Here is a 12,500-nt window from a genome sequence, read left to right as displayed (position 1 = left end):
AATCTTAAAGACCTTTATTAAATCATCACCGAGTGTGCACTTTTTTAGGGAAAATAGATTCATATGCTTTAGTCGATTTTCGTGTGATTTATTTCTGATATATGAAATAAGTTTTTTAGCTCGCCGTTGTACTTTTCCAACCTGTCAATGTTTTAAATAAGATTCAGTGACCATACAAAAATAGCATATTTCAAATGTGGACGAACTAAATATTTGTATAATTTGTTAATGATAGATGGACTTCTGAAATCAAAAGATCGCATAATCAGTCCTAGAATCGTATTTGCTGTCTTTGAGGCGAAAATACACTAATTAGATGACTTGAGATCATTACTGATACTTGGGCCGAGATCCCTTTCACTATCTACTTTTATTAACGAATTTCAAAATAACTTGTAATAGTACTTAGTGTTATTTTACCTATATGCATAAATTTACATTTGCTTGTGTTAAATTTCATTAGCCACTTTTCAGACCATTGCTGTAGTTTATCTAAATCTTCCTGAATATCCAATTGGAGTAAGTGATCATTTGCCATTCCGCACAGACAAAAAAAAAAAAAAAAAAAAAAAAGTATTACTCTGTCTGTATTGATCTTAAACCATACCAAAAATCATAGTAAGAATTGAGTGGAAAATATATTATTTTGTACACGATTCTACCCTGCTTTCTTTCTTTATTTTTCTTTCATTCTTTCCATATTCATTCCTGGAAACCCCACAAAAGACGTACTTCAAACATCAAAGATAATATAATGAATGGCAAACGTTAGATCTTTTAAGTATTTCTGGCAATATGAAGAATTCATGTTTTTCAATACGCCTAAGATATTCTTCTTACCACAATTTTACTGTGTTCCTTTCTGGAGAGATATACATATTCATGTATTTTTTTCAGACATTAGAGATGTTCATGTTTATTTTTTTATGGGTAAAATTCCATCAGCTGGACTTTTCTATTCATCTTATTTATCTACTTACTGTTATTATCAATTTATTTATCTATCCATTTGCTTATTTATCTATATTTAATTTATTTATTTATTTATTCATTCATTCATATATTTGTTTATTTATTAATTAATATGTTTATCAATTAATAGATTTGTTTATTGACTGATTGATTGATTTATATATTTATGTACCTATTTATTGATTGATTGATTCATTCATTCATTTACTTATCTATCTATTTACTTATTCAGTTATTTGTTATCTATTAATTTATTCATATATCTACTCATCTATTCATTCATTATTATATATTTATTTATCTATCGATTTATTCATTTATTAATTTCAGCTTATTCATTTATTCATATGTTTGTTGATTGATTGATTTATTCAATTTGTTTACTTACTTATTTTACGAAGTCTGATCAATTTGGTTTAATTTTACATAGGCCATTGAAAGATAGTGCCTCGATATTCAATGAACTTGAGTCAGTTTTCTATAAGTTAGATAGTTTATCAAATTCCAGAAAGTGGACCTCAACGCATCCTAATAAACCACGACGATGCTTTAATACATTTATTTATGTATTTTATTTGTTATTTTTACATTATTATAGTTTGGTCTCCTGTCGGCATGCTCCGCCTTTGTAATCCTTTGTAACACAAAGTGAGACGACACAGGTGACACAGGCGACACAGGCGACACAGCACAGATGAAAGGCAGACTTCCTCTCGCTGGATTGAAGTACAGTTTGAATGTCTCTCACTTGAAACGCTGAGGTAGTAAATCTAGAAGCATTTCAAGTGAAGTTCAAACTTCACTTCAGTTCAGCAGCATGAAGTCTGCCTTTGTTCTGTTCTGCTTCGCCTGCGTTATCTGCGTCTCGCTTTGCACTTAGGGCAAAAGGTTCTATTTGTATCTTCTAGAATCCTGAACACACTAGAATGTCTATCTTATTAGTTCTAGATAGGCTACCAGCATGTGACATTTACGCACTCGTTTTATTACAAGTTATGTTTTATTTGGATAAGAAAATGTTCGTCTAGAAAAGGCTTAGATCAGGAATGTATGGTTGTTATAGAAAGATCAAATCCTTTACGAGGAAATGAAAATTGGTTGATATCGTTAAATTTGAACAAGAAGAAGATTAAGTGGTGTGAAGGAGTGTAATAGAGATAGATTGTGTAGAATTTGTATTGCTTATACAAATACAATAGAAGATTCGATTTAATGTCACGAACTCCCGTTTTCAGGAAACTAAGATGGTTCCCCTTATAGAGGACTTTATAGCCTGGAATCTAATGAACTATACCCTTGGTCCAACTCGATGGCGGAAGAATTTGAACTGACGTCACCTCTACCTCCGCCGCAAAAAGCAACGCTCTAATCCACTCATCCAGCGAGCATATATATATTCATACATACATACATACATACATACATACATACATACATACATACATACATACATACATACATACATACATACATACATACATACATACATACATACATACATACATACATACATACATACATACATACATACATACATACATACATACATACATACATACATACATACATACATACATACATACATGCATACATACCAAAAGGTCTGTTCGCACTAGTAAGGGGAATTGTCAAGTCAAATCACACACACACCTCACATCCACCGTAAACCTATTCCAAACCTTTCATCACCCCTGCCACTTTAGTACCTGGTGAATGAAGGCGTTCCTTTCCCTATCACACAGTTTGTGTCAAAGGCAATACAGAAGCGAAACAAGTAAATTACTGAAGGGAATAGCGTCTTTTGCTTAGCACCAAGACAAGAGTCAACGACTTCAGCATGACATACACGACTACATGGCTAAGAATACGAACCGTACCGTACCTTGTATGATGTGCACGATGACACTATCAGGTCTCCCGGACGACGGCCAACAGGAATAGTTCCCGGAATCGTGATGATTGGCGTGAGCGATCCTGAGGCGACTAATGGTCGAGTCACCTTGGGTGGTGTTGACCTGAATCCTTCCAGACTCCCTGTCAACAAGGGCGTCGTCATGGTACCAAAGAATTAGCCCTGGAACACAGAACGATACCACAGGATAAGTTCTGGAACGCAGAGAGGTGAGGATACCAGGAGACAAGTCCTGGAACACAAAATGGTACCAGAAGAATTAGCCCTGGAACACAGAATGACACCACTGGATAAGTTCTGGAACGCAGATAGGTGAGGATACCAGGAGACAGGTCCTGGAACACAAAATGGTACCAGAAGAATTAGCCCTGGAAGACAGAACGGTACGACAGGATAAGTTCTGGAACGCAGATAGGTGAGGATACCAGGACACAAGTCCTGAAACACAAAATGGTACCTGAAGAATTAGCCCTGGAAGACAGAACGGTACCACAGGATAAGCTCTGGAACGCAAGTAGGTGAGGATACCAGGAGACAAGTCCTGGAACACAAAATGGTACCAGAAGATAAGTCCTGGAACGCAATGGGTGAGGTTATCAGCAGAAAACTCCTGGAACACAGATGGGTAACGATAACAGAGGTTATATTTCGGAAAGTAGAGTTTTCACAGAATGATACCAGACGATAATTCTTGTGACACAGAATGGTAATAGAAGATAAATCCCGAAACGTGGAAAGTTGAGGGTAATAGACGATATGTCCTGGAACAAAGGAAGATGATTATACCAGAGGGTGAGACGTGAAACGCAGAAATTTACCAGAGTATAATTCTTGGAACATAGAATGGTATCAAAGGATAAGTCCTGGAACGCCGAATGGTACATTAGGATAAGTTCTTGAACACAGGACGGTACCAGAGGGTAAGTCCTGGAACGCAGAGGTGTGAGGGTACCATAGAATAAAAACTCTGGAACATATAGGGGTGAGGGTATCATAGGATAAATCCTGGAACACAGAATTGTTTCAGAGGATAAGACTTGGAACATAAAGAGGTAAGGGTATCAAAAGATTCCTGAACACAAAGTGCTACCACAGGATAAGTCCTGGAAAACGGAGAGATGAGAGTTCCAGATTATTCGTCCTGGAACACAGAGATGAGGGTACAAGAGAAAAAGCTCTGGAACACTAAAAGGTAATGATGCTAGAGGATAAGTCTTATAGCACAGTGTGGTGAGGATCCCATCAATCCAATATACAATCCATCCATCGTTACTACGAGTTTCACTAAGTGTAAAACCCGCAGTCCCGCAGTGGTTGGCAACAATCCTCGAAACATTCCACAGATTTCCTTCTGAGAAGAAACTGGACTGCTGTCCGTGTTGTATGTATCATTGTGGGACTGCAGAGACCAAATGCCAGCCCATCAAGGTTGCACATCCTGATGGAGGTGAGGTGAGGGGTTGACGGGCTTTGAAAATGGGGAGATTCGCTGTCCATCTTGCTGGACCACCACCGTCATCAATCCAACAGACAAACAGGAAGACAAACTGGCAGGGAGGCCATCAAACAGACAAATGGTCAGGTAAACGGAGGGATATCAAGAATAATTTTCAATATTAATGGGATAGAGAGGGCGAAGGAGAGAGAGAGGGAGGGAGAGAGGGAGAGAGGGAGAGAGGGAGATTTAGGGGTGACTAATAAAGGAGATGGAATATTCACACGAGAGGGTGGAGAAATCATTGGGAGATCAAGAAGAGAATAGAAGAGAAGGTTAAAAAGAATGATAAGGAGGGATGGGTAAATGCATAAGACTTGGTCAATATGGGTGGGCGGGTGTGGGTGATGGATGGGTGAATTGGCGAATGTGAATAGATGAGGATGAATAGGATAATAGATGAGGGTGAGTGGGGATGGATGAGGCTGGGATATTGCTTGTGATTGAGGATTATGGATGGTGGATAAATGTGTGTGGATGAGGGTACGTGAAAGTTGGTGAATGTGGGTGAGATGTGAATATGGGTCAGCTAAGATGAATAGATATGAGGATGGGTAGGCGTGAGGTGTGTGTGTGTGTGTGTGTGTGTGTGTGTGTGTGTGTGTGTGTGTGTGTGTGTGTGTGTGTGTGTGTGTGTGTGTGTGTGTGTGTGTGTGTGTGTGTGTGTGTGTGTGTGTGTGTGTGTGTGTGTGTGTGTGTGTGTGTGTGTGTGTGTGTGTGTGTGTGTGTGTGTGTGTGTGTGTGTGTGTGTGTGTGTGTGTGTGTGTGTGTGTGTGTGTGTGTTTTTGTTTGTGTATGTGTGTTTCCAAGTCTCTTCTATTTAACAAAAACAGAAATTCAACGAATCTAGGCGGAGGGAAGAATATGCATACATCAAGGGGGTTTATTAAATAAACAAAACAAGCCAAAACAAATAAAAAAAAGTTAAAAATAAAAAGATTAATGTAATCAGACTTGGTTTTGGGACCAACGCTTTCGGACGAGTCGGGAAGCGGAGATAACAGAAAACTAGACTTTGTGACTGCGGCATTACCAACGTTGACATAGCAAACAATTAAAGGTTATCACACTGGGTAATTTTTACCTCCAACATCCTACCTCCAACGTTCATTTCAATAATTAGAACATGACTTTGCTTACAGGATTCTAGACTTCTCTTATGAAATTTAAAAGGTATTTCTAGCTTTCGTGTGGGTTTACGATATCTTTGAGTTCATCATTCAGCTTTGCTATGTATGATAGAAAGGTAATTTGATATTTGGAGATTTGAACAATGAAATATTGTAACCAAAGTCGATTTTACTCGGAGGAACTCTGAACTGTCGGATGCCCGTGGAAGCCCAGTGGGATAATCTCTTAAGAAACGGAAAAAAAAAAAAAAAAAGGAAGAGGAGAAGAAGAAAGATTGATTCCAAAAGGTGATAAGGAAAATTATGTTACTAAAAAGAAAAATGACTTGAAGGAGTGAATAAAGTGTAAGGAAATAAGCGACATAAGAAGTCGACAACAGGAGGAAAAGTAGGTTTAGGTAGATAAAGTATGAACTGCTGTTTCCGTGGCTTCTAGCCTCATAAGTTAAGAGACTGAACGAAGTACTAGTGAAAGGAAGCGACGAAAGAAAAGGAGAATAATTAAAAATAATGAAAAAAGATGGGGAATTGAAATTGGGTAAACATTTTATTTCAGGAAGGAAAAAGGACAGACAAGATAAAAGAATAGAAGGACAATTGAAGCGATTAATTAGAAAAATAAGATCAGTATACGTAAAGTCAGTTTATTTGTCACTGTATCAATAGACATGAAGTGCAGATAACGAAAAGAACACGTAATTCGAAACAACAATTACAATTGCCGAGAATAATACAAAAAGCATGTAAGATTATTTCCATTGTGGTTTGTGGCAAAGTAGCGTCTTATCCATGTGACCTCAAATATCCCATAGTTTCACCTCAACAGCCACACGAGACTCGCTATCTATCCATGCACCCAAGGCAAACAGCTAATGGAACTTTAGGTACTCAAGGATTCACGAAAGAAAGTGAGGAGATAGTGAAGGAGATGGTTAGGTTAGGTTAGGTTAGGTTAGGTTAGGTTAGGTTAGGTTAGGTTAGGTTAGGTTAGGTTAGGTTAGGTTAGGTTAGGTTAGGTTAGGTTAGGTTAGGTTAGGTTAGGTTAGGTTAGACGACTTAAAATTGAATTATGATAGTGTCATTGTGAAGAAAAATGAGACGCGAAAGATGCTTTCGCATTTATGATTTTTCATATAATGTACTTATAGCGAATCGCATACTCATGATTTGTTTTTCTATGGGATTCAACTTACTTTTTATTTTATTTTATATTACTTTTTATTTTATTTTACCTTATTTTATTTTTATTATTTTTATTTTCTATTTTGTTTGATCTAATTTGATTTATTTTTATTTTATTTTATTTGGTTTTATTCTATTTTATCTTACTTTATTTTATTTTATTTTATTTTATTTTATTTTATTTACAAATTTTATTTATGCTATTTATTACTTTTATTCAATTTTGTTAAATTGATTTATTTCATCTATTTAATTTATTTTATCTATTTGATATATTCTACTAATTTTATTTATTTTACCTATATTTCATTTATCTTATACATGTTATCTATTTTATTTATCGATTCTATTTTATTTATTCTATTTTTTATCTATTTTCTCTGTTTCATTCGTTCTATTTGTTTTATTTGTTCTACTTTATCTTATCCCTCTATCCATCTATTTCTGTAAATAGTACATTTTCTTCACTGAATGATTTAGAGTGTAATTGATTTTCTGTAAATGAAACAGTATCAATGAAAATGTACATAAATATGTATAAAGGCTACACTTTAGATTCGGGAAAGAGGAAAATACTTACTGGCAGCGACTTGGCAAGCGCAAATAAAAGTTAGAGAAAAAAGTGACAAGAAAAAATTGTTTTTGAAGTGTACAGAGGTAGGAAATGTAGAGAGACAGGAAAGGAGGAGGAGGAGGAGAGGAAGGAGGAGGAGGAGGAGGAAGAGGAGGAGGAGGAGGAGGAGGAGGAAGAGAAAGAGGAGGAGGAGGAGGAGGAGGAGGAGGAGGAAGAGGAGGAGGAGGAGGAGGAGGAGGAGGAGGAGGAGGAGGAGGAGGAGGAGGAGGAGGAGGAGGAGGAGGAGGAGTGAGAATATTTGAAACTGATGGGAAAGGAAAAAGTGGGAGTTACGTCCATGAGAAAAATAAGTTAAAAAAATATGTATATATATATGCATATAACCAATGAAGAAAAGGTAGGATGCAATGGATAGTGTATAAAATGGAAGAAGACTGAAAAAGAGTGAAAAAAGGGACGGGAGAGGGACGGAAGAGAAACGAGAATAAAGGATAACTACTGAAGAACAGGAAAGGTAAAACAGATATTGTCACCACCGAAACTTCTCCTCCTCTCTCCCCCCTCCCCCCCCCCTCCCCGAAGGAAAAAAAAAATGAATACACTGGAAGGTACAATGAAGCGACGAAAGCTCTGTAAAAGTGCTGATGAAAGAAAGGAATCTGCCATTGCTCCGTCCAGGAGGAAGAGCAAGTGGACTTGAAGTCGAGGTCTTCATTTGGTCTTCATTTGAACACACTAAAGAGCCTGGACTGGAATCCTCTTCAGGAGCAACAAAATGAAGACTCGAAGAGCGGTGAGCGTGGGTTTGGGCAGGTCTTCAGCTTAGTTTCAGAGGACTTAATTAACTTCTACAGACCTCAGAGGAATTTTATTGTCAGGTGTGACTGAGTGGAAGGGCATGCCGCTTTTGCTGCTCTGGAACTGAAAAACAAGCTAAATTCTTTCTTCCTGGAAGATTTTTTCTGTCGTTAATTACGACTCAAAAAAAAAAAAAAAATTTACTACTATATCCTATCCTCCTAATTCTCTACTTTACCACTTCTAAAGATAGAAGCGCTGGTTATTGCTGATACAAAAGTCCCCCGTAGAGCTAAGTATATAATTCTTCATTATTCTTTTCTAGAATTTTTTTTTTAACACTATAAACACGACGCGCTATTGGTCTTTTTTAATACTCCATGGGCCAACTTCTATTTCCTGAAGGTCATTAAGCTAATTTACAAAGTCTGCCTTGACTTTTTTTTTTTTTTTTTTTTTTTTTTTGAGTCTCAGCAATGACAGATTTTGGCTTGAGGAAGGGGAAGGGGGTCTTACTTTTTTCTTTTTATCAAGGAATTTACGACGTATACCGGTTTACCAGATTTATCCTATTCCATTTTCCTTTCCTATGTTTCTCTTACTGCCCACCATCGCTTTATGCTATATCAACAACACAAGATTTATATAAAACTTTAGGGGCCTTTGTAACACCTACTACGAACCAGAGTCATGTAGTATTCCTTTATTATTGGATACCGGTGGGAATGATTTTATGCCTTTTTCTTTTTGGCTACCTCCCTTGAAAGGGGGAAAAAGTCTTGGTATATGTATGTATGCAAGTATGTCTCCACTCTAATAAGAACGCTAACAAATTTTAATTTCTATTATCCTTCTTTTCTACTTAAGACTCTCCTTCACCATCTTCATGACTCAGTTTGTTCGTCATTGTACCTTAGGATAGAAGCGATGGTTATTGGCGACTGCATACGTTGTGCCTTTCCTATACCGACTCTATCCTCTTCCCGGTATCGCGAGGCTTGTCCATGCAGACACTTCAGACTCCCTTCAGACTCTTCTGCAGAACCTTCCCACTCAGACAACCACCGACCGAGACACTATGCCCCCCTCGTCTCCTCTCCCTTTGTCTCTTCGACCCCAGCCGAGACTTACCTGGAATGACAAGTTCCTCTTTGACGACACATTCCAGGCTGAAGGTGGAGCCGGCTTGGACGTACATCGCATCCTGCCCGTGAATGCGCGCTCTCGCCTCTGTGGGTCCATGAAAAGAGAGAGAGTCAATACGGGGTGGAAGCGAATGGATTGTATAATGCAACGTTTGTGCGAACCATCATGAATATAGATAGATGTAGGAATGTATATCCTCGTTCGCAGTCGTGGTTTTCATCATACATTGCACCTGTTCAAAAAGATTTGTATACAGTTAAAAGGTTTCTGAATCCATTTAATATTTGTGTATGTATACATACATACATACATACATATATATATATATATATATATATATATATATATACATATATATATATATATATATGTATATATATATATATATATATATATATATATTAGAACAAATCATTCGTTACAGTGAAGCCTTTCAAATAATCAAACCGAGGTTCATCAAAATGCTAGGTAGCTCGGCATCCTAGCATTCTGATAGACCAATGATCGAGACTGGCGAAGACCAGGTTTGATTATATATATATATATATATATATATGTATATATATATATATATGTATATATATATGTATGTAGGTTGTTAGGAATCACATTGGTCCACTATTATCTGCTGACGGTCAACTTGAATATTCAAATGAAGGAATGTGTAATATCTTAAACAATTATTTTAGCTCGGTATTCGTAAACGAAACACCTCAAGGTGAATTCCAAACTGAAACCTGTGAAAAGTCTAGGGTAAACTTACTCGGTACGGTAAATATAACAAAACAAAAAATTAAAAGGTGTATAGACAAACTCAAAGTTAATAAAACACCAGGGCCTGACGGTTGGCATCCAAGAATCTTAAAGGAAATGAAAAATGAGATTGTTGTTCCATTAGAAATTATTTTCAAGAAATCCATCATATCCGGAGATGTCCCAAGAGAATGGAAGCTAGCTAACGCTACTCCCATATTCAAAAAAGGTGACAAAAAGAAACCAAATAACTATAGGCCTATAAGTTTGACTTCAAACGTAGGAAAAATAATGGAAACTATCATCAGAGATGCTATGGAACATCATTTAGAAAGTAACCGTTTGATAAATGATAGCCAGCATGGTTTCAGACGGAAACGTTCTTGCGTGACTAACTTACTCGAATTCTACAACACAGTTATCTCGAATTATGACAAAAGAAACAATATAGATTTAGTATATCTAGACTTTGCAAAAGCTTTTGATACCGTCCCACACGAAAGACTACTTACTAAATTAGCTTTGCATGGAATAAGTGGTAGCCTATTAGGTTGGACTAGTAATTGGTTGAATGGTCGAAAACAGAGAGTTGTTTTAAATGGAAAAACTTCTGGATGGAAAAGTGTTGCAAGTGGAGTTCCTCAGGGTTCCGTTCTTGGGCCACTTCTATTCATAGTATATATAAATGATATAGACCATGGACTAAAATCTACTGTTTCCAAATTTGCTGATGATACAAAACTGTGCGGAGTGGAAAATGATCACTCAAACCAATTAGATATTCAAGAAGATTTAGATAAATTACAGCAATGGTCTGAGAAGTGGCTAATGAAATTTAACACAAGTAAATGCAAGGTAATGCACATAGGTAAAAATAACAGTAAGTACGATTACAAGTTATTTGGAAATTCGTTAACAAAAGTGGATAGTGAAAAAGATCTCGGCGTAATTATCAGTAACGACCTCAAATCATCCAAGCAGTGTATTTCAGCCTCTGAGAAAGCAAATAAGATTCTAGGACTGATTGCGCGATCTTTTGATTTCAAAAGTCCATCACTCATTAACAAGCTATATAAATCGTTAGTTCGTCCACATTTGGAATATGCTGTTTCCGTATGGTCACCGAATCTCATTAAAGACATTGGCAGATTGGAAAGAGTACAACGGCGAGCCACAAAACTGATTCCAAATATCAAAAATAAATCATACGAAAATCGACTAAAACATATGAATCTGTTTTCTCTAAAAAAGCGTAGACTCAGAGGTGACTTGATACAGGTCTTTAAGATTTTAAAGGGAATTGACAACATCAAAAGTGACCAAATTTTCACATTGAATGAGAATCAGACAAGAAACAATGGTCTCAAACTGTCCGGAAATAGATTCAATTTGGAAGTAGGTAGAAACAACTTTGCCAACCGTGTAGTTAATGAATGGAATAAACTTCCTGCACAGGTAGTGCAATGTAGTTCAGTTCGAAGCCTTAAGAATCATTTAGATAAATACCTAAGTAAGATGCTGTAATGATTATAATTTATCTTATATTATTTGTTTTTGTTTTGTTATCATTTGTCTGTCTGATTTTTATTTATTATTAGTTATATGTCAATTTATTATTATTTACTATTTACCTCTTTGTTTATTATTTAACTATACCTATGCATTTATTTATGTATTTTATTTGTTATTTACATTATCATAGTTTTTATTTATTATTTTATCATTAATATGATTTTTTTTTTCGCATCCGACCTAGATATGGATCAAAAGGTCTCCTGTCGGCATGCTCCGCCTTTGTAATCCTTTGTGTGTGTGTGCGTGTGTGTGTGTGTGTGTGTGTGTGTGTGTGTGTGTGTGTGTGTGTGTGTGTGTGTGTGTGTGTGTGTGTGTGTGTGTGTGTGTGTGTGTGTGTGTGTGTGTGTGTGTGTGTGTGTGTGTGTGTGTGTGTGTGTGTGTGTGTGTGTGCGCGCGTTTGCGGTGTTTTCACATCATCGTGGAACAAATTATGCAGTATCACCACAGTAGAAGAAAAACTTAGAGACAGGAAGTACATTCGTGTTTTTACGTCTTCAGAAGAAGTAAGACAGATGTATGATTGAATACATAAGAAGGAAGAAACACGGACATAGAGGAAACAAGGGGGAAGGAAGGAGTGGAGAAAGGTTGAGGGGCATGACCTTTCCTTCCTCACTTATCCCTGACTACATATGGTATAATCTGGCGGATACTCATTTGTCACCAACTCAATTGTTGACCGATTTGGTAACCAAAAAGATTCCTGCAGATTGATCCGTATGTAGTCAGGTCTAAGCCAGAAAGTTAAGGTCAGGCACCTCATCGTTTATACACATCTCTCTCTCCCCTTTGTTTGTTTCCCACGCGTGCGTGGTTCATCCTTTTTATGTATTTAATCATACTTGTATCTATCTTACTTTGTCTGAAGGTGTAAATACACGAAAATACTGTGTTTATTCTATACGTCTTTCCTTCTGTTGTGATATTATATATATATATATATATATATATATATATATATAT

The 12,500-nt window shown here is 36.6% G+C and overlaps 1 protein-coding gene across 1 annotated transcript in view; it reads right to left on the bottom strand.

Annotated features, from left to right (window-relative positions):
* LOC143026016 (uncharacterized) overlaps positions 1 to 12,500 on the bottom strand; it is a 227,475-nt gene that overhangs the window by 11,454 nt on the left and 203,521 nt on the right. Inside the window, exons 5-6 of the mRNA XM_076186005.1 lie at positions 9,195 to 9,293; positions 2,855 to 3,046 (exon numbers count right to left, since the gene is read on the bottom strand). Of these exons, the coding sequence (XP_076042120.1) occupies positions 2,855 to 3,046; positions 9,195 to 9,293 (291 nt within the window). The remainder of the gene's footprint in view (positions 1 to 2,854; positions 3,047 to 9,194; positions 9,294 to 12,500) is intronic.

This window comes from Oratosquilla oratoria, chromosome 6 (genome assembly GCF_046742065.1).
Source record: "Oratosquilla oratoria isolate Oo_2021 chromosome 6, ASM4674206v1, whole genome shotgun sequence".
NCBI classification, from domain to species: Eukaryota; Metazoa; Arthropoda; class Malacostraca; order Stomatopoda; family Squillidae; genus Oratosquilla; species Oratosquilla oratoria.
The sequence above is the reverse complement of the archived record's forward strand: the minus strand, read 5'-3'. Positions and strand labels throughout refer to the sequence as shown.